The sequence below is a fragment of the Onychostoma macrolepis genome, chromosome 12, assembly GCF_012432095.1.
Source record: "Onychostoma macrolepis isolate SWU-2019 chromosome 12, ASM1243209v1, whole genome shotgun sequence".
In the NCBI taxonomy this organism is placed as follows: Eukaryota; Metazoa; Chordata; class Actinopteri; order Cypriniformes; family Cyprinidae; genus Onychostoma; species Onychostoma macrolepis.
In genome coordinates, this window is record NC_081166.1 from 14,969,713 (window position 1) to 14,992,691 (window position 22,979).

Below are 22,979 nucleotides of genomic sequence, written 5' to 3' on the forward strand. Positions count from 1 at the left end.
TTTTGAAGTTATATTTATGTATTTGAAGTTTTTTGAAACCTGTCTGTGAAAGTTACCTAACTGAAGCTGCTGAAAATCATTAGCCTGACAATATCATAAAAATGTTTTAAGAAATTTCCTTTTGGTGTTGCTTTAAGCTCTAAGCAAAATTCATGTGGTTTTGTCTAAAGCTTTGTGCTCTTATCCATGTAGAAATTAAATATAAATAAATTAAGAAAATACATTTCACTTGTGGTGTATGGGTAGCCTATTTCTCTAAAGTGTGGCACCCATTCTCAAGACAACATTCTTCAGATGTTAAGATTTTGCTTGCTTAAAAAGCGCTGGAAACTGCCACAAAATCAGTGTGCACACAAGTGCTTTAAAAATAGTTATGCAAAGCCACATATTAAGCACTTTGCAACTGACAAAATATAGCTACTGAAAATATATTAATGTTATAATAAAACTCGCAAAAAGCATAAATCAATGTAGATGCTTGTACTTATTTGAACAATGCCTGAGACTTGGTGTTGCAAGCACTTCGTCTGTCTGATTGCCTCTTCAAGATGAATCGCTTTATGTATTCCCCAGTTGTAAGTTGCTTTGGGTAAAAGCGTCTGCAAAATGACTAAATGTAAATGTAGATCCTAACATAAATGTAAAAGAGTGTAGTTAAGATTAATATTCGTTTGTATACCTACTTAAACCCTTTGATAGCAGCATTATGCTTTCAAGTGTTCATCAGTCCCTGTAACATAAAAACAGGATTTAAACATTAGTGAAGATTCATGATCAATCTATCAATGCTACATTGACAAGCTGAGGCAATTATTAATAGTTTGCTATGCATCAAAAAAAAAAAAAAAAAATTCTATCAAAATATCACTGGTAAAAGATAAATAAAATTGCTTTAATTCCCTTAAGTTTTGTAACTTTCTCATTAAATTACTTAACAAACTGTCTGTTTAAAGAAAGCAGCATTAACAATGTACTAGATTTAGGTTAACATTAACTCCATCTGATCGGTAAGAATAATGATTAAAGATCTTTTTACACCCAATTCACAAAATTGTTTCATCTGTTTACATTGTTTAAACCTTCAACAAATCAGTTGTTTACTTGGATGATGTTAAACAAGTACAATTATTTAACCGCAATGAACAACGTTTTTCCCTGAGGTACTTACACTTCAAGACAGCCACATCGCGGCTTTCCGCCATTTTCGAATGACTCCTCTCCCGCGGCCTTATGGGACGGTGAAGTGTCCATCGTATGCCTACTACAGAATTCGGGCGGAAGCAGTAGGTCATCCGGGTACTTCTCGCCTACTGTTTTTCGAATACTGTGAATTTGGACATACTACTCGCCTCGCATACTGTTTTTTGCATACTATATAGTAGGGAAGTATGCGATTTCGGACGCACCCTTAAGTAAGGGTGACAGTTAAGACGTTTGTTGCAACGCTCTTAAAGGAATCCCTTACCTCAGGGAAGTGTTTCACCTCAAGGATACCCCTAAGTCAAATTACTTAAGGACTTTCATGCAACCGGGCCCTGGAGAATAGTGGAGTCCAAGTCACAACTAAAAAAATAATGACAATACAGAGGAACAATATTGTTTTCAGATCATTTTAGAGTTTTGTGTGGTTTTTAATGCATTAACTTTGAGGGTCCCATCAATCTGCTTTTTATGGACTGACAAAGATGGATATTTTTTTTCCATGTTTTTTTTTAAATTCTCTTGAAGACAAGTCTTTTTGTTCTCAAAGCACTAGTCAAGTCAAGTCAAGTCACCTTTATTTATATAGCGCTTTTAACAATACAGATTGTGTCAAAGCACTTAACAGTATCAAATTAGAGGATCGAGTGTCAGTAATGTATAATGATAAGATTAAACACTCAATTTTCAGTTAAAGGCATTTCATTATTGAATTCAGAGATGTCATTGTCTAGCTCAGTTTAGTTTAAATAATATCTGTGCAATCAAATCGGCGATAATCGCTAGAAATTAAGTGTCCCCAACTGAGCAAGCCAGAGGCGACAGCGGCAAGGAACCAAAACTCCCTCTGTGACAGAATGGAGAAAAAAACCTTGGGAGAAACCAGGCTCAGTCGGGGAGCCAGTTCTCCTCTGACCAGACGAAACCCGCAGTTCAAAAGTTTATATTTCTATTTTAATTTTGTTGCAATTTCTAACAATAGTAGTATTATGCAGTTAGGTATTTTATTATATTTTAGTTATTTTGTTTTTTTTTTTAGTTTTATTGTATTCAATCGAGGTTTTCACTGGGGATATGTCTCTGGGGGTCATCTGGGTGTCCTGGTCTCCACTGATGATCAGGGCTGTAGACATCATCTCTTGGTGCTGATCCACCATCTGACCGGATACGGACTGAGAAACAGAATAGGAAAGAAACAGACAAATATTAGCGTAGATGCCATTCTACTTACGATGTAACGAGTACATCGTGTGTTATGGGGAGTGTTCCCGGTTCCGGTTGATCTAATTAATGCAGCCTAACAATCCTTTAACGGATTTGAATAATAGAAGCATATTAATGTGTTATGTCTAAGCCAGGCTAAAGAGATGGGTCTTTAATCTAGATTTAAACTGACAGAGTGTGTCTGCCTCCCGAACAGTGTTAGGTAGATTGTTTATAAGTAATTAGCAAGATTTTAAAATCTATCCGATGAAAATCTATGCACTACATTTTTAAGATATTTTTTTCTTACTTTTGCAACATATTTTTTACCATATTTTATGCAGAACAGGGTCTTTTTATCAGTGTATTAGTTCTAGTTTATCTTTATCCAGAACATAATAAAAATTAATTTCACGCTAGTTGTGCCAAACTAGAGTTACACCTCTCTCACTTGTGTTATGTTCACTTGCACAGGTGGCTGGTTTAAAGTTTTAGATGTCAGCTGTATAGAAAACCACTGTGTTACTGGCAGAATATTTAATGCAAACTTGGACGTGAAGAAAGAACAGGTTTTATTAATATTTTTTGTACAACATCAAGGTCGAACACAGCATTTGGAATAAAACAAACCAACCATTTATGTAAAATTAAATCTGCAGAGGGAGTGGAGTGCTAGGTCAGTGATCATTTACCAGGGAGTGTTTTCCCAATCCATCTGGTCGCAGTGTAGGCGCAGTGTGCCATTTCAGAAACAATCAAGGCCTGGCATTTTAAGGCGAAAATCATTTCAGAATGTATTTTACAGTGGTCATAATTTTGAGGTGCTTTTCCTCCTTATTTTTCTGAGAGTCCTGGTGTTGCCAGCAGCAGACAGCATGTCTTTGTGTGGCTGATGAGAGGGCTGGTCACATGAGTCCAGCATAAAGAGGGGTTCAGGGCAGGGTCGAAGGGGCTTTTAGAAGGTAGTAGTGACTGAAGAGGATGTGAGACCTCCACAAATGTGCTGGGAAAGGCATATGTTAACCATTTACCTGATTAATGATGCATAAAATTAAAATGGTTATATTATAACAGGAAAAATATTATAATGATTATGCTAATAACTTGAATTTTATTATACACAAAGGGTGATATTCAGTTTTTAGTTATATGGGGCTTTTAATGCAATATCACAGTCATCTATGATCTTTCAGCTAAGAATTCACGAAATGCTTAATTACGTACTAATTTCTAGTGATGAATATTCTAAATAGGCCAAAATAATTTAAATGGACTGAAATCACTGACCGAAACAGTGACTTTTAATTAATGCCATCCAATGGAGTGTTTTTACCATGTCAGCACTTCGCCGTTCCCAAAAATGATGCTGGACCAGCAATTTGTAAAATTTGTTTGGCTAAAATATCAAGAGCTGGCTTATTGCAAAATTTTATAGCATACGGAGTTCAGTTACCCAAATTTAATTACCAAAATTTTAGCCAAATAAACGCTTAGTTTCAATGTTTCAGTGAAAAAATAAAATAACATAAAATAAATAAAAATGTGCATCACTACTGATTTCCCTTATTGTCCCACAGCAGTGCCATCAAAGTCCATAATTGTTTCATTTTGAAATTCTTGTCTTTTGCTGTTGCTAACTCTGACAAGCTTTACAGAACACCCCATAGAAATTAACTAGAGAAATACTATGTAAAATGTGCTCATAAAGTAGTAACAATTTATTGGAAATTATTCTTAAATAATTAGTTTAAAATTGCATGTAAAACTACCATAGATCTCCATTAACCTACATTAGAAAAGTATAAAAGCTTGTCTGAGAAAATGGGTGAAAGCAACAGTTGCGAAGTCAGGAATGTTTTAGCTGTGGGTTTTGGCAAATGGACAGTGTTTTTTTTTTTTTTTTTGGTCACTTAGAGATCTAAAAATTATTTTTGCAGTCTTTAGGATACCGTTAGGAACTCTAAAACGGTGCATGCTCACTTTTTAACCTTTTTTTTTTTTTTTTTTTGGTGGTAGCGACTGACCGGTGCTGTTTCATGTTGTTTCTCTTGGCATGATTATTTGGCAGGTTGATGTTGGCTTTACAAAAATAGACAACACCCACAGTCCATTAATCAGAGGTAACATGTAATTGCTCCACAACTTTAATGTAGCATGCTGATAACACTTCACTGATGGCATCTCTGTTTTACATGCTATGTTTAAGTGTGTAGGCCTGACCTTTTTTCTGACTTTTATGCTGTGCTAATTTTGGCAGCTTTTTTATTTTATTTCTGTTTTACTTGCAAGAAAATGTTTGGTTGACTTTGACCAGAGCCAATTGACCTTGGTCACTCAATGGTCTTCAGGATTTCTTAGCCAGAAACCGTAACTGTGAATAAAAACAGCCATATAGCTTAACCGTACATCAGAGATTAGTTGAGGCTCCCTGCAACCACATTATATGCCTTTTAAATGTTTACTGTAGTTCACCACTACTTGGCAAACACATCCAGAATCGCACCAAAAGCTCTTGTTGTCTTGCTCCAAACCAGAAAATGTGGTCATTGAGCATAAATGCATATTGAGCGCAGCGTGGGAAATTTTGCGGTGATAAAGCATCACCGGATTTATTCTCCTTCGAGATATCCACAACCCATACGAATGCTTCCTGTTGCTATTTCAGGTTTTGAGTCTTCATGTTTTTATAATCCATTGCATGATGGAAAAAATCCTTCATCTAATTATAAACAAACCATTTCATGTTTTTGTGTCCATTGAAGAAAGGTCCTTCAGAGCAATATTGACACAACTTGCTCTCTTTCATGGAATTCCCATGGATTTCCCATTATCCCATCAGCTACCACATTTAAATACACAGGGGAAAATCTCACTATTCATTACAAAACTTTATACAGCTTTCAACAGCTGTGATATTAATTTTTTAAAGTAAGTGTGTTCACAGAGGAAATGTGCCCAAGTTTGGGGAAAAAAGAGTGCACCATAAATGCTTGTTGTGTGGAAGCAACAGGAAATGGTATGTTTCTTTGAGATAAGCAATTAATGACTTGGTATATTGAGTCCTAGTATTGTTTCATTGAAAAAACTTTGGGCATGCATATGAGTATTAATTTCTTGCTCTCTTCCTCTCTCATAGGTTTCAGGAGTATAAGGCACTAGAAACTCTGGTAGGTCTGCTCAAAGACCAACCTGAAGAGGTACTTATTAATGTAGTGGGTGCTTTGGGAGAATGTGGCCAAATATCAGAGAATCTTGCCACCATCCGCAAAAGCAGTGGTATCCAGCCTTTGGTCAACTTACTCACCGGCACCAACCAGGCCCTTCTAGTCAACGTCACAAGGGCCGTGGGAGCCTGTGCCACTGACCCTGAGAACATGGTGTAAGTCTTGCCTCTTACCACAACATTCTTGTGTGTCCTTTACAAATCAAATGATAACTCTCTGCACTGTATTACTATAACACATTTCCCTGTGCTCATATCAGACTGTTTTCACTGTTTTTGTATTACCTAATCAACCTGGATCCAAAACAGTTGTCCAGAAACAATCCTGCAGCTGACAATGCTCATAGTATCCAACCTTGGCCTTGTAATCCCTCTCACTGTTGCCACTGGCTCGGTTTAGGATGACAAGGCATTGTTTTTGTTCTCTGTAAAAGATTTCATGTCCACCGCTTCTGCGGCGGATCCAACGGGCCCTGGGATGTGCCACTTGACCAGTCTCCATGCTCCGCACAGGCAGGGCAAGAGCCCTCAGCCCTGGTTCTGTAATTACAGGGCTCGGAGATCTGTGTTTACTCTACCTGCTGTGAGACTCATAGCTGCGGCCAGGGTGGAGGCCTTTTATTGTCTCAATGCGGTCAGTTTGTATAAGCTGTAAAGCACTTCTGACAACGGCCATTGGACTTGCTAAACAGAAACAGGCAGGCGAGCATAAGCACAGATGAGTACACAGAATGTCTTTTTCAGCTTACTGTACTAGATTATGGTCTGTATATAGTGTCGTACAATAAAAACACTGTGTGTTCATGAAATAATAGGAAGAAACATCTTTTAGGGTGCTCTCAAAGGCTGCATGCCAAAACAAATGAACAACGCGGCCAGTGTAGTCTAATTTTGGGTATCGAATCCGGAAATCTATATCAATACCCAGCCCTAGTGGTGGTGACATATGGTTAACGAATAGAAAAACAAGTATCATTGTCTTTAATATATGCAGAGCACAGAACTGCCGTGTAATTCACACATTCACAGAGATTTGAGTATCGGTTTTTCTGTATATTTAACACATCTGACTCTCATTGCTTTTACAAGACTGTTATAGACTGCAGTCCCCTTCTTAATTAATGCTGGACACAAATGAAGAGCGTTTTGTTCCCCTCTCTTCGGCACCCAAGCTCACACAGCCTTTGTCTGAAAGATTAATACGTTTATGGATGTGAGCAACCACAGTGGTGTAGTAAAAGTCCACAAAGCTTGTTTTTGAAGAAATAAGGTCATTCATTTAATTTTAACTCTTTGAGTGACCAAGAACTCCAGTCCTGTAGACCTATGTAACAGCTCTTGAACATGTTGTTCTTATTTTCTCATGGAATCTATATTTAGGACTTGTCTTTTTGTTCCCATTTCCTTGTAGTAACAAAGAGTCTTTTTTATTGTTTTTTTTTTCATTCCTCTTTGTTCCGTGTTGATGGTTTATTTTGAGAATTAAGCACAGTAGTCTACAAAGCAATTAGCATAGCTCATATTTGATGATTGTTTTCTTTCATAGAACAACATGTTCAGGCCTGTTTCTGAAATTAAAAGCAGTAAAAGGAATTCATGACGGTCTCTCCACACGGTACAAAATAATCTGTCAAAACTCTCAACATTATTGGTCAGTTTAAAAACATACTAATTCAAAATGATTTATTGAAATATTAGATCTTTATACATCTAATGGCCAACTAAATTTTCCATTTTTGTTGTCAAACACACAAACTTCCATGGCTAAACCAGCCCAGGAACTGATTTCTAGATACATCCTACTACTGTAGTGTTGAGTGCATCTTACCTGTTCAAGTGCAGAATTATGTCCTGTTTCTGAAGGATTTAGTGGCCTCTCGGGATAGCGTGGGGCTCTCCCTGTTATCATGCTTCTCAAACTGATTTATTATGAGGATGGGGTCGGGGGTACGCTTGGCGTTAAGATGGCTGTGACCAGTTCTCAGCCCGGCCTCCGTTCACTGGCTCCCCCCTTTGCGGCGTGGTTTAGCAATTATGACAGCATTGAATGTCGGCCTTGTCGCTGGATGCACACATGGGAAACAGGTTACATGTTATTTATACCTGACAAACGGACCGCACTGAAGAGTCATTTTCCCGTTCTTCCCAGAGCCTGACTACATCCTTTAGTAGAATCATATCCGCAGCATGAAATACAGCCTGTTCTTAAGTAAACCTCACTCAGAAGCAGTGAAATATAGAAAGACTTGTCTCTGAGAATGTTTGACTTGGAAAATGTACTTTCTCTGGGTTTTTTCCTCCTCCGAGTCACCGACAGGAACAGAGTTAAACGGTGCACTCCGTGCAAGTGTGTGTGTGAATGTGTGTTTGTCCACGGTCTGCTATAAATATCCGCACGGACCTCCTAAAAGCATTGTACGGGTCAGGCCTCGGCCAGGCTGATGCGAACATGTTTTAATGGAGTTGTTGGAAGGTTTAGAAGGTGAGCAGGGGGTACCGGCGTAAGGGACTGAGCAGGTGGGATGTGATGGGCCATGCTGAGCAGCTTTCTGATCTGCTACTGGAATGTTTTCATCATCACACCAGGAGGGATAGTCTGCTGCAAAAGCCAAACTGAACCCTGGGAAAAACAGACATATAAACATGTTGGGAAAACAAGTCATGAGATTACACTGTTCATTGCACTGTAAACTATGTAATGGGGGGTGATAAATCAGGTTGGTGTGACATCTCTCTCAGTATCCAGAAAATACAAGTTGTTATTCTTCTCTCTCAGGATAATCGATCGTCTTGATGGTGTACGTCTTCTTTGGTCTTTGCTGAAGAACCCCAATCCAGAAGTTCAGGCCAGTGCTGCCTGGGCCATCTGCCCCTGCATTGAGAATGCAAAGGTATGTTTAATTATGCCCAGATTCGAAACAGGTTCATCTGTATCTCGCCATGAGTGCTGCCATTGTAGATATGCAAAATCTTGACTAGAGATGCACAATATGCCCAAATCTAATGCCTTTGTGGTATCAGTACTGAAAGAACACGAAGAACAGAGAAGCTTATGCTTGCAAACAAACTACTAAATGCACATTTAACCTAGAGCGCTGCCCTCTATATCATTAACTTTCTACCAATCCACAAGTAAACATAGAAATCACACGTTCAGAATTACAACATCCAGTAAGTCTGCTTTCTTGAGCCTCTTGTGTAACGCATTAACACAAATGCATTATTCTTCTTGTAGATTATCAGCACAGTTGCAAATAAACGAGCATTGTTAAGTTATGTAATGTATGTATATTTTTTTTTATCTAAATCAAGAGTTTTCTGCTTCTTCCAGAATTTCTTATCTTTTCTTTCTCTGTGTAGCCCCCTGGCTGTGATGTGTCGCTAAAACAATGCAGGTTCACTTCATGGACTGTAATGGGTCAGCAGCTCTTAGTATGCGAATTTAGGGAGAGGAGAGTGAGAGTTGGTGGCAAGGGCTATGTGAAATTACATACCCATCCAGATCAGGAACCTGATCGGCCTCGCAGCAGCAGTTATTTAGATAAAGGCCCATGTGGATTGAGTTAGCAGCTTCAGGGCCAGATTTATGAGAATCATGCTTGAGGAACCGCATCTGGGGATTTCAAAATCCCTACCAGCGCACAAACACGCGCTCACAGCTGCTCACTATGAATCCTCTAGTGATTATTAGCTACTGTAAGATAGTTCAGCATGTAGTGTTGTCTGCTTTAATGAGGACCATGCTTAATTAGTCTAAAGAATCAAGGTGTCGTCACATTGATGATTTCTGTGAAGTTTTGTCTGCGAAATGTATGAAGCACAGCTCACACAGAAATCACATTCAAACCAAACACTTTTCTGTTGGTTAACAAGGTGAATCAACTTGAGCCCACTATGAAATCTGTGTAGGAAAATCTTTTTCCCTCCACAATATCCCTGATCCAGTGTATTTCTTAACGTATTTTGTCCATGAAAAATTGTCTAACTATGATAAACGTGGCCTCACCTTCACAATGCAGTTGAGTATGTACTCATTGTTACTATGTACTGATGAAATGTAAATCTTGAAAATGCAATGTAAAGGCTATGATATGGTGAAGTTTTTTGTTCTTCATTCATATCTAGAAAGGTCAAAACAGCTGAGCAGTAGCATAATCTTTGCAAACATATTGCAAACCAATGGCAGTAAGTAGTTGTTAACAATTGGTATAAAGTCTTTCTGAAAGTTCTGCCTGACTGCTTTGAATCAAAAACACCTTTTTGGATAGATGATCTTATTCTTTCCTTGTTTTAATTAGAAATACATTGGCTTCTTAAAAGTTGAGACACACTGACCTGTCTGTCAACCTGCACCAGTGACACTAGTAGGGCATGTTGAATCATTGGCAGAGCCTGTCGGTGAGAGAGATCACTCTGATTGGCTTTTCAGCTTGGCGAACCAATGCACGAAAAAATGGAAGTGATGAAAGCATATAAAAGATGAAACCAAGTGGGCATAGAAAGGACTCAATTAATCAGACATATTCAAAGAAGCTTTGTGGCGAATCCAAGGCAAGCACTGCTTTGTTTACGGTTTGCATATCCGCAGTCCAAGGTCTTCCGGTGTCTCTTTTTAAATGGTGAATACAGGCTACTGTCACCTGCTGGTTTGGAGAGTTATTTCCTCTAATGCAGGTGCAGAATATGTATGCTAGTTGGTCGGTGGATGTAGTATTTACAGTGTATTCAAGCACAACCAGAAGCAGGTGATGTGAGGAGACACCATAACCTGCTTTTTTTGCTTTTGATGTGTGCTTTAAATTAGAACATCTTCCAGAAGCATTAATGTAAATGTTAAAATATTATACCTCACACTAAATTCCCTGAATGCTGTAATTTGTTGAGTGCAATTCCCCAATGTTTCTCTCTCATATTCACACACTCAGCATCTTGTTCTTCCCTTTTTCTCTCTTGGGCATTTTCCTTTCCCTCTTTCAGCTTGGCTTACATTGGTTTTTGTACACTGTTTGTGTTTCATCCGTTCTCCCTTTTCTCCCTCACTCTTCCTCCCTCTCTGCACGTCTCGCTTCGTGCTGTGTTTGCTGATGTGGAACTTAGTTGGGGATGTTTTTTTGGGCCCTGGGTTGAAAGGGTTCCTCAGTGACCCTCCGCAGCTGGTGGCTCTGCCATACTTCCTCTTCTGCTCCCGCTTCTCTCTGTCTCTCTCGCTTTCCCAGTGTTCATTAGTATTCCTATACTGCCATTTCCTGTGTGAGACACGCTGCAGATTCCTCCCCTCTCCTCCCTGATCTCTGCCCAGACACACTAAACACAGAGCTCATCCTTTGGCATCACTTTAGAGGCTCACCCTGATCTGCACGCATGACCTGCTCTGGGTCTCCTCTTCTCTTTCTGAGTCTGCAGGGTGGAAGGCTGATTTCTACTGTGCTGTGTACAAGGGTTTATTAGGGTTAAGCTGTGTTGTGAAATACAGGGTTATAGAGGGACAGACTTTATTGTTCTCAAGAGAACCCCAGAAAACTGTACTTACAAGAGAGTCAGGGACTTTAGACTTTGTTCTCTAGGTTAGGAGACTCCAATTCACACAAAGCTGAACTCAAGTCATAGTTGTATCGTGTTGTACATGACCAGAACAGAAGCAGCAACCTGTTGTACTCCATAATCTGTCCTTGTCATCGCAAGTGACATCTTTATTCAGTAAAAATAGCAGGTGGGAAAACAAGATTGGGTTGTTTACTGAATGTTTGGCTTCATCTGATTCCAAAACCATAATGATATGCCTCTGTACCATCAATAAAGATATCACTGTACTATTTTATAATCATTCTAAACAGTCTGGTGCCTTGCTGGCATGCTACATACCCTCTGGCACAACTGAAATAACTGGACTGAATATAAAAGAGTGCCTAAAGTTGCCATTTCTGTGCAATATGTGTGGGCTTGTGTGTTTTTAATACCCACTGTTCTACTGCGGTTGACCCTCTACTTTGGCATGAGCTTTCATGTGACCCGAGGCCTTTGGGAGAAAGTGCATCCTCCATCATGGTGCCACCAAGCCTAAAACCAGCTCTGCTTTACACACACGCACAGACAAAGGGAAAAATAACAAATGCTCCTCCTTTTTTTTTTTCTTTTTTTTTTTTCAGCCATACTTCCTCTCTGAGGTGAGTATAGTCTTTAGGTAGTGTGGACTGATTGAGTTTGACATGTACAGGTTTCATATGTGACAGAATGAGTACAGACTTGCTGAATCTCACAGTCTGCATCTCATCCCAAAGCATGCTGTTGTGTCTCCATGTATCATAAGCGAAATGTGGCTATTCTCAATAGTTCAGTAAATGATTTAACACATGATAACATAAAAATAAACGTTTTTGCAATTCATGACATTTTCTTGTTTTCTCTGTGTTTAGGATGCTGGAGAAATGGTGCGTTCCTTTGTGGGAGGTTTGGAGCTCATTGTTAACCTGCTAAAATCACAGAATAAAGACGTGCTGGCAAGTGTTTGTGCAGCCATTGCCAAAATTGCTAAAGATGTGGAGAACCTGGCAGTTATTACAGATCATGGTGTGGTTCCCATGCTGGCCAATCTCACCAATACCGTAAGTGCTGATCTAGTCATGTTCAACAATGACAAATTCACTTCTCTGAAATTAGAGGCATTTTTGTTATTCTAACGTAAGCCAAACAAACAGTAAAGACACCTCATAGTATTAATGTACTTTTTCTTTTACTGAAAATGTAACCATACTAAAAAAGTTTATCCGCCAATACTCGATTTAATTAGGTTTTCTCTGTCTCCCTCTCTTTGTGTGATTGTACAGGGGGACGATAAGTTACGGCGGTACCTGGCAGAAGCCATTGCCTGCTGCTGTACGTGGGGGAGTAATTGTGTATCATTTGGGGAAGCTGGAGCTGTAGCCCCACTGGTACACTACCTTCGATCAAAAGACCCTTCGGTGCACCAAGCGACAGCCCGGGCTCTGTTTGAGCTGTCTAAAGACCCTAACAACTGCATCACAATGCATGAAAACGGAGTAGTCAAGGTACTGCATGATCTCATTTTTCGCATTGCTAGCTGAGAGCTTTCTCCAAAGTACAAGCAGGGTTGGCACATAAAAATATCCCTAATAAGCTTTGAGAGGATGTATTTCAAACTATTTTTGAGCAATGAGGGCAGGAGAACAAGGCATGTTTTCTTTTTTTTTTCTTCTTTTTTTTTTGAAGGGGTTGGGGGTGATGGTTTTGTAGGGGGGCGGAAGTTAGAGCGTTTTCTAACCATCATGGGAATTCAGCAGAGCAAACAGCAGTGTGTATACTGAGCTTCGCTCTGCCACCCCCCAGTTATCCCCTGAGCCCTAGCATGCCAGGGCTGCTGAGCATTGAAAGGCTGTTGCGCGGGGAACGGTTGCTCAGCACACTGCTGGGAAGAAGGAGTAGAATGTGACTGTGGCATGACTTTGGCCAGGACACACTGGTCTGGGGTGACAGAACACTGCTGGGATACATTCTGAGTGGCAGTTTCTGGAATCCACTCAATATGGCGCTCAAATCAAAAGATACACGCTATGTTAGACAACAATGCCTTACATGGTCTTTAAAACTTTCCGTAATAATTGCTCAATTTACAAGTAACTAAACGGATTTATGTGTTAGGTGTGATGTAGGTTTTATTGTAGCTCTTGCAGGGTTATTTAGGGAAAACTGCTCTCCAGTAATGCCAAAAATCAAGCATTTCAAGATGTGGCTGTTAGAGTGACAGGTCTAGATTGCAGCAGCTCAAAAGAAACCTAATGCATTTTATTATAGAACTCCATAATGTCACCGAGTGATTAGCATAACCCTTAAAAAACTTCCATTCTCTGAAAAATGTGCAAAAATTGTACCTTTAAGGGTAGTTCCAAGTTCCAAAAATGGCTCGTTTTGGATCCGAGGGGCAAGGTGACGTCACCTGGGCACAGTCATTTGCATAAAAACTGCCTCCAGAGCAAGACATCTTCTCACCATAGGCCCCGCCCAGTGGCATTCAGTCATTTAACGGCTTGACACTTGATCACACTGAATGCAAGTGTCGCATTGCATCAAGAGCAAATCGAAATTCCAATTACTGCTGCTATCTTGTCTACACAAGATACAGTATACAGATGCGCGTTCGCTTTCTGACACAGTCCACTTGCTTGAGTCTGTCGTCAGAAGGACAAATGGAGTGAAAGAACGCTCGCTTTGACACGTTTGGTTTAAACAGCTCGTTAGCGTCTTGGTACAGATATCAGAAGGATTCCAGCGCAAGGAAGAAGTGGAGAGTTTATTTTTAATGGCACCCCGGATCGTGTCAGAGGATTGATCTGAGCCTTTTGTTTTGTAAATGAGGCACAGTGTCATTGAGAATTCACAAAGACATAGCCGCAGGAACATATTTTATCTGGGGGGTGCTGGGGGGCGGGGCTTGATGTTGCAGGGCGGGGCCACAGTGGGGGATTTTAGACAAAATCCTAATATTAAACAGCCCAAACTCTTATAGATTAACATACAAATGAATGAAGAGTTATATGCGAACCAATATATATTTGTGCTTTTGTGATTTTAGTTAAATAATTTCTTTAATAATATCTGAAATATTTCTATTATTTAAGGGGATTTTACTAAATATTAACATTATTGATATGCCAAAGTTGGTCAGTGCACTTGCAGATGTACATGCGATGTAAATAAGACATAAATTAATCATAAACTGCAGACAGCGTCAATAGGTAGGTACGGCCTAACTGGAGCTTTATTTAAATTTTTTAAATTTTTTAAGAGTGCTATAAAAAAAAAGACTCATGCTACACTGAATTCAGTGATATTCTTTGGTAATGTAAATGTTCTTGGCTCGCTGTATCATTTTTTCGTTGTTTGAATAATCGTGGATATGCGGTTTATAATTAAACTTAAAATGTCTTTTTATTAAACATGTGATCAGGTGAAATACAAATTCAGTCTTATTAAAATATTTTATGACACAATATGGTAGGCTACTTGCCTAAAACGTTATGATTTGCGTAGCTGAGATTAGGCTACAGTGGTTTGAGCGCGTTTGACCAGAGAATTAAAGAGATGTGCTTATGTGATTGTCGGTGGCCGTCTTGAGAAGCGAGAAAGCTTCGGAAGACAGCTCATAAAAAGGAAAAAGACGTAAATAGTTTTTACAAATTGTAATCTAAAATTAATTGCGTGAACATTTCACATGACATTCTGTCAGTGAGAGGCAGATGTAGGGACGCCAAGAAAAATAAAGCCGCATATTTCTGGTCATTTCAATATAATCACAAAACTATCACAAAAATCAAGTATATTGGGGATGATCGAGGGGCACAAGGAAAATCTTAGGCCCGGCCCTGCGGCGGGGGGTGCTGCAGCACCCTCAGCACCCCTAGTTCCCGCGGCCATGCACAAAGAAACAATTTTTCGAAAGATGAAGCAGTACTACTGTATATCTGACTGCAGCTGCATCACAAACTTTAAGTAAATGATTTCATAATGCTTTGTCTGGAAATGACCGCTTTATTTTGATTATGTTGTCAAAACACATGCAATAGTGAGGGGGCGTTGATACAGTTTCCTATGCAGTGACGTTAGCCAATCTTAACAATGGACGATTACTGAGAAGCCTTGGCTTGAAGGACACGCCCCTTAAAAACAGCCTGTTTCTGAGAGAAGTTTAGAATGAGGGTTGAAAATTATTTTCCCTCATATTTATTGTTTTGTTCGTGCAAAAAACTTTATTAACATTATAAGTAAACCTCAAGGAACATATTAAAATAATAAACAAAAATCCATGTCATGACCCCTTTAAGGGTACTTTCCCAGTGACAAGATGTTGTATCTCTAAATGTACTATTTTTGCACTTTTTTCTGACACTGAAAGTCTAAGAGGTCTTTTATATAGACTAAACCAGCAACCTTCATGTACTCAGACTGGGTTCAGCGTAGACTCAAGATACTCTCTACCTGATGACTGTGCAGTTAACACTAGTGAACTACGTTTTCTTCAATAAAAGATGACATTTTATTTATGTATACTGTAATTCAGTTTGGGAGGGAAAAAAAAAAACATGTTTTGCCAATATTCAAATTTAACCACATTTCACTTTCCCAATGAGATTTTCACATGAGAAAACTGTTTGAGAACTCGTACATACAGTTAAAACGCTTCCCCCACACCCCCAATAACAACTGGATATAAATTATGAGAGTGGTTGTCGTGTTGCAGCCAAATATTTTTTCCCATGTTCCTTTAATGGTGTGCTGTAGTCTGATGTGCTGGTGCAGTGAATGTGGTTCAGCTCAGCCCATAATTGGAGATCAACTTTGGGTGTTCCAAAAGAGTAATGTCCAATTTGCAAAAATCGTTAAGGCGAATGTTTTTTTGCCTGGTTCAAGCAATGACAAAAACTGGACAGCTCAGTGTTTGTGTCTGTGTGAATGCTTGTGTCTGCATGAGTTGCACCATCCAGCTTTCAATTGCGCCCTCATTACCTCTTTAACTTGTTCTCACTGACATATTTGCTGCCTCCACCTGAACAACCACCAGCACAACTGTCATTTAAAATGATATATCGGCTATTGTGACAGAAGACATGTTAAAACAATATTTCCTACCATTGTAAATGGGTTTAGAGAGACAGTTTATCAGGGATCGTTGTCTGCGCTGCAGTCTAATTTATGAAGGGGTGTAAAACTCAAGACTGCCTCTTGCTATTATTGCAATCGTATTTCAGAGTCAGAAGCTCTTGTACACCCAACAGCTTAGAGCTGTAATGATTTCCTCCGCTCTCTCTCCCTTTCCCGCTTTGCATGCTGTGCCCTCTCAGACTTATGTTCTGTCTGTAACTTTGCAGCTCGACGTTCTTAATGGTGTAGAACTCAGTCCCCTAAGCTTTAGCAGAGGAAATTAAGCATTGAGAAGAAAGTATTTTACACTGGAAAATACATTAGAGATGGTCTCTGCACCCTCCAGCCTCTCCAAATTCTGCCTTTACACTTTTTACACAATTTATTTAAACTCAAAAAACAACTTTTAATATTCCATTTGAATATTTCATAAAATATGAAAGAGCATTTTAAATTGGTTCTGAAACAAAAGCCTTTTATGATTTTACAAGCGTTTTACACCTCAAAAAAACAGACGTACAAGTTCAGCCCATTTGGGAAATACTATGGCTTGGGTTGCTGATCTCTGAAAGACACTGTTCAGCATGTTGTGTGTATGAGCGTCCTGTAGCCTGTGGTAATTAAACACACACTCCCGTTTGAGTTGACATGTGCGCTCAGTATCTCACAGCTTTCATTCGGATGTGCCTCGGTGTGCCTGATGCTCAGAAAACTCTTTTCATCCAGTTTCTCTTTCCCTCCAGCACACCGCCACAGCTTTGCAGATTGTTTGTTGAAACCATAAATCCTTGCAGACAGCTTTAGCCAGATTTTTCTGTTAAAGAACTCCTTTCATAGGCAAAAATACCTTTGCGAGACAAATTACAAAATACGAAAGGTAATTATCAGCCATTTTCATCTGAGAGGATTCCAGCTGGTGCGAGTTGCCAGATCCTGGTATGTTTTGTGTGGCTTAGACTGTATTTTTTGTGGACTGCAGATCTGCGCTTATCATGTGTGAAAGTCCTGTGATGTTGCTTCTGTTTTCCCTCCTGTCCTGTTTATGTGTTCAAAACAAACCAGTATGAGTGCAAATGTGCTTATATGTGCAAAATATGAAGGAGAGAGCATGATTTAGCCTCGACCTGTAGAAATATTCCATACGTTTCCTTTTAGTCATGGTCTGTGTGTAGCAGGTTGAAGCTGCTGTGGATATGGCAAGCAGATGACGTCCTTATACACACTCAGGCTATTCAGTCTTCTCTCTTTCCTTCTCTCTCTCGCTGAGCTCTCTGATCTGGCTACTGTAGCATGTGTCTGAGGTTTGGAGTGTTTTATGTCTTGAAACAGCATGACTCGACCCTCTGTTTCGTCTGAGGTGAGGAATGCAGGGTATCTCAGGTGTAAGAGTAGAAAAAGGTTTAAGAGATGTGTGTAGATAACATGAAAAGCATTAAAAGACTTTTTTCTTTGCATGTTTATTGAGCAATAAGAATAAAGGAAACAGGAGGGAGAGATTGGAAAAGAATGAAACAAGGAGTAAGTGAATAGACTGAGGATATCCTGAAAGTGTATATGGAAAATTGTAAAAGAAAGGACGAGACATATTTTATGTTGCTTATTTACATGAGTAAATTTTCTCATAAAAAGCATCAATATAGATTTCCCAATTTAATTCAATGTGGAGTCGCAAACTCTTGATTCAATTTTATTCCAATTTTGAGTTCTAATGTCCATTTTGCTTATATTTAAAGAAATTTTGTTGCTGCTAATATGTAAATTATACAGATCATGTTTCAGACTAGTTGTTACTGTTCACTAAAACTGAAAACTTGTAAAAGTTGTTTTTGGTAATAGAAATTAAGCTGAAATTAAATAAAATATAAGTTGGAAAAACTTGGCAACTAACTGAAATAAGTACTAAAATTACTAAAACGTAAAATTGAAAAAAAAATAAAGCTATATATTAAACAAAATGTAATAAATAAAAACTCAGTAGAATTACTATTGTTCTAATAAACTAATGTTAAAATGAAAACATTAATAAAAGCGAATTTAAAACAATATTAAATACTATAATAGTATATAAATGTGTCAGGCCTCTGTCGTGTGTTGTGTGTCTCCTGCCCTGACGTTTCTATATTTGGTCATGTTCCTGTACTTGTTAAGTGTGATTATTAGTTAATTCTTGTCCAGCTGTGTTTTAGTCATTATCTGTTATTGTCATGTGTATTTAGTTCATGCCTGTTCAGTTAGATTTCGTGTGGTCTACTCGTTACTCCCGGTGTTCCTGTGAGTCTGCCCTGCCTTGTCTTGCCCTGTTTGAGTTTATTAAAGACTGTTATTTTGAAGTTACTCGTCTCCGTGTTCCTGGTTCCTCCCCGTTGTGTGCACCGTGACAGAAGACCAGACCAAATCCGTAAGCGGCGCCCCCTTTTCACCGTTTTGTTTCTGTTTTGTTTGTGTTCCCCCGCGGCATGGAAATCGCCACTTGTCTTCTTGCTCTAGCCCGCGGAGGATGCGTGGGAGTTGGGCGGGATCTCCGTGAGCGCCGCAAGTCCGCCGGCCGCTCATCAGTCAAGTCTGCTGGCCGTTCGTCTGTCCAGCCCGCTGCTGTCCACGGCTCCCTCAAGACTGCCTACAATTCATGTGGCAAGCCTGCCTGCAGTTCATGTGTCAAGCCCACCGCCGTTCGCGGCTCGCCCAGTTGCTGCCCCATGGATTTTTTTGTGGGGGGGTAGAATTCCTGCTGAAGGGGCCGGGCCGAGGGGAACAAGGCCATGGCCCCGAAGATGCACAGCCATGGCCTTCTGAGATCCCTGATCCGCCATGGCGCCCCAATCTGTCTGTTCCGCTCTGGAGGTCCCGTCCTGTCTTCCTGTCTGTGTCTGTCCTGAGGAGCTTCCAGAGTGCCCACCCCCCCCTTCCCGGTGGTACTGTTACGGCGCGGCACGCGCCTTCCTGGGGGAGTTATGTCAGGCCATGTGTTTTTTTTATTTTTGAGTTTATTAAAGACTGTTATTTTGAAGTTACTCCTCGTCTCCGTGTTCCTGGTTCCTCCCTGTTGTGTGCACCGTGACAAAATTATACTAACTTAACACTTTTTCAGACTGATTTAAACTGCACATTAGGGTAGGTTCGACGATCAGACTAAACTGGTCACACTTTTTGATTCACTAAAAAGAACCAGTTCATATGAGTCATTTGTCATGAATCAGATTACACTGATCTTGTTGTGTGTTTTTGTGTGCAGCTCACAAGAACAATATGCCATTTAGGGGACAAGCCATTTAGAACTGGGTTCTAGTTGATCAATGAATGGAGAAGAAAACTGGAATGTGAAGTAAAAAGGTAAAGAAAAAAGTGAGGGTAGAGGACGAGAACAAGTAGAGGTGGGTAGACGGTGGGCTTTTACTGAGATTTAAACCCTCTCCTCAGGAAACGGCAGCTTACCGCTGCTGCACTTAACACCACAACACCTATATGCGTGACATGGCGTGTGTGCAAGCGTGCTTACATGTGTGAGAACTTACGTACATGTGCTTGTGCTGAAAGAGAAGCCTGGGAAAACATGTTTTCACTCTACCTTCCTGGAGGTCAGGATCCTCCCGCTCTTGCGGCATATAAGACAGAAGAAAGTCTTAGAGGCTCTGATTCATTTTTCAAACATGAGGCAAGTTATCGTGTTACTGAGGTTTGGGAGTATTTAACAAGTGGACTATTATAGTCTGTTCAGGAACCAGCTGGGAGAGCTGAGAGGGGCAGGGGTAGACAGAGAGCAGTGCTTATCTGAGGCTCCGCTCCAGGCCCTAGGAGCCCCTGTTTGGCCATGGCTGAATAACACTCTATGAGCTCTGGCAAACGGTGGCTGACCCTGTCGCGGGCATCCTCTGACTGCTCACAAAAGCAGCTTGTCTGAACGTGCTGGCATGTTGCTGCAGCCTCGTGTTTGCATCCGTTCGTCTCTTCAAGGTGTTTTGGGATCTATTTTAAAAACGGCAAATCTGGAAATCCAGCTGAACTTGATAACTGATACATTCATGTGCTGGAGAGAGACTGCTGAAATTATGTGAAGAGCCTGGAAGCGATTTTAACAAATAAAGATGAGGAGAGATGCTATCGAAGCTGTTGTTTTTGTGCAAGTCATTTCAGTTCAGGAATCCGGTGGAGCTTACAGATAGAATATTAGTCTTTCCATCTGTTTATTCTTCACTATTTAACTTTTAGCAAGGAATTTTGGGAATGTCTTACCTCTCTGTGCCTTGGCTTAGTGTTGTCTATATAAACTTGGTGCATGTGTGTAGAACATGAAAAGAGTTCAAATTTAGCCTTGACACACATCTCAGCCATGAATAGATCTCAAATCCACAAGCACTGACACGGTTTTAGAAAGGACTTTATATTGGTACATTATATTACCGGTCAATATTGGAGATATTTTTTAAAAAATTTCAGTAAATATTGGGTATTGTCATTTAATGCTCACCCCGAAAAAAATTCTATCATCATTTATTCACCCTCATGTCATTCCAAACCCATAAGACTTTGCTCATCTTCAGAAATCCAAGGAATATATTCTCTCGTCATTTTTTCCAAATGTGTCCATTTGGTCTGTGCAACCAAAATGGTCACGTTTCCAAAAGTACAAAAAGACATTTTGGATTAGAAATAATCCAAATGAATCGAGCAGTTTAGTCCAAGACTTCTGAAGAAACATCATCACTTTGTATGATTAACAAATTTAATTTATTATTTTATTCACACGAACATTGATCAACACACACACGTAGAGCATATCAAATATGGTAAACACTGGTGCAATAAAACACATATGAAACAAATTTGATTCTTTCGTGCTTGCTTGACTTGTAGCAGTTGTAGCACCAATTATAGTATTGATATCGGCTAGAATTTTGAAATTCTGAAATGCTCAATAAGTGATTTATTTGAATATATGTGTGACAACATGCTCATATCCTGCCTTTAAGCATTCAGAAACAAAAAGATCCATGGTTTTTGAGAATCTGGTTTGACCATGGCCTGCTAAAGTAAAACTTCTGGCCTAAGTGTGCTGGCATAAACTGGATGAAGCTCAATGAATGACCTCCTATTGGTACTGCAGTGAGGGACACACACATACCAAGCAGATTTAGACTGCCCGTTGTGCCAGTGTGTTTTCCCGCAGTTTGTGTTTATTTAAATTTAGGAACACAACTCACCACTAATCTTTCTGTCTGTCTGTCTCTCTCTCTCCCTCCCTCCCTCCCTCCCTCAACAGAAAGACAACTGTATTATAACTTACCCACAGTGTGGCATTGGCACAAACTCTACCCCTTAGGTTCACTTTGTGTGACAGTATAATAAGCAACTCTCATTGTACAATAAAAGAAAAAGCTTTTAATATATAGTCTGAATGTTCCAGAAAGTGGTCTTTTTTAGAGTCTGGTGTTGAGAGAACGGATCAAAAGAAGCGGGTTACACAAGGCTGAAGTGGAGGGATCTGATATGACCTTTGATCTGATGGAGGGTGCAGCCAAACTGTGGTTTAGTACATGGCCAAATGTTCAGGGCTCTACAAGAGGAGAATTTCTAAACAACTACTCAGCCTATTTATTGCAGTAACAAACACAATTCCTGTAATACACTCACTCACATAAATTCTGTGCCATATTCTCACTTTCTACCTCTTATCTCGCTCTCTCAACGCAACTAAACACAGCGATATGCGAGTTAATGAGCCGACGCAGTGCTGCTGCCATCCAGTAGGCAGCGGGCCTTGGCAGCCCCAGGAGCTGTAAACTCCTCTGGCAAAAATCCGCAGTGTGCAAACAGTTGCATTTATAGCTTAATAACAGATTAGATGTCTCCTTCAAGCCCCAGGAAAGAACTGCTGTAAGAGGCCTTCGTGAATGACTCTTATTGTAGCTATGCGCTTTTCGTTCTGTCTAATGAAAGGAGAATGTTGGCCAGCGTTATCATTTCATGTTGTTTCTGACATGTTCCTCTCTTCTTCGCAGCTCCTGCTCATCATGATCGGATCCACAGATGAGATTCTGCAGGAGGCCGCAGCCAGCTGTGTGGCCAACATTCGACGCCTGGCGCTGGCCAATGACAAGGCTAAATATGGGTAAAAGTGACCGCATCTTCTCTTCGATCTCACCCGCAGTGGGCAACAAATAAGTTACTTTACCCACTCAACGAGTATAAATGGATCAGCTGTGATGCCCGATGTGTGTTTATTTATATTTTACTTCAGCTCTGTAATAATAAGAAGCATTTAGCCAAAGCTAAACATGTCATTAATTAATTTGTTGGAGTCTACAACCCTGGCTCACCCTTGTCTCAGCCTTTTCCCTCAATTTCCTCATCGCAGCATCTAATTTAACAATAACAATAAACGCTTTCTTCTCCTGTGTGTGTACATGCCAAATGTTCCACAGTTTACGTTCTCTGAAGTGGTTTCGACCATGAATACAACACATTCACGAATGCAGCAGGTACTGTTGTCCACACCTCTGAGTAACAGGCACATCTGGTGATGTGACTTTTGTTTAAAAAGTTCATGCAACCCTGTAATTGAAGACTGCTTGCTGATTAAAGCAGAAGCACTCACCATATTTTCTTCTTCTCTCTTTCTCAGATGCCTGCAGACACAATAGTTATTCAGGCCTTATGATGACCACATACACAAACATGTAGGGGAAATAAAACCAACAAAACA

The 22,979-nt window shown here is 39.9% G+C and overlaps 1 protein-coding gene and 1 long non-coding RNA gene across 8 annotated transcripts in view; one reads left to right on the plus strand and one right to left on the minus strand.

Moving 5' to 3' along the window:
* Positions 1-22,671, plus strand: part of odad2 (outer dynein arm docking complex subunit 2) — a 67,247-nt gene extending 44,576 nt beyond the window's left edge. For all 6 annotated transcript variants that reach the window (XM_058794391.1, XM_058794393.1, XM_058794392.1 and 3 more), the window contains 5 exons: positions 5,540-5,782; positions 8,403-8,517; positions 12,040-12,228; positions 12,451-12,672; positions 22,276-22,671. In XM_058794391.1, the coding sequence (XP_058650374.1) occupies positions 5,540-5,782; positions 8,403-8,517; positions 12,040-12,228; positions 12,451-12,672; positions 22,276-22,389 (883 nt within the window). In that variant the 3' untranslated portion in view covers positions 22,390-22,671. The remainder of the gene's footprint in view (positions 1-5,539; positions 5,783-8,402; positions 8,518-12,039; positions 12,229-12,450; positions 12,673-22,275) is intronic.
* LOC131551436 (uncharacterized) lies at positions 499-8,396 on the minus strand. Of its 2 annotated transcripts, XR_009273769.1 has the most exons (5): positions 8,124-8,396; positions 7,455-7,688; positions 1,169-2,372; positions 684-730; positions 499-599 (listed from the first exon to the last, which is right to left on the minus strand). It is a non-coding gene; the product is annotated as an uncharacterized LOC131551436 (long non-coding RNA). The 2 variants fall into 2 exon arrangements; XR_009273768.1 differs by having other exon boundaries at positions 7,455-8,396.
* Positions 22,672-22,979: the final 308 nt, after the last annotated feature.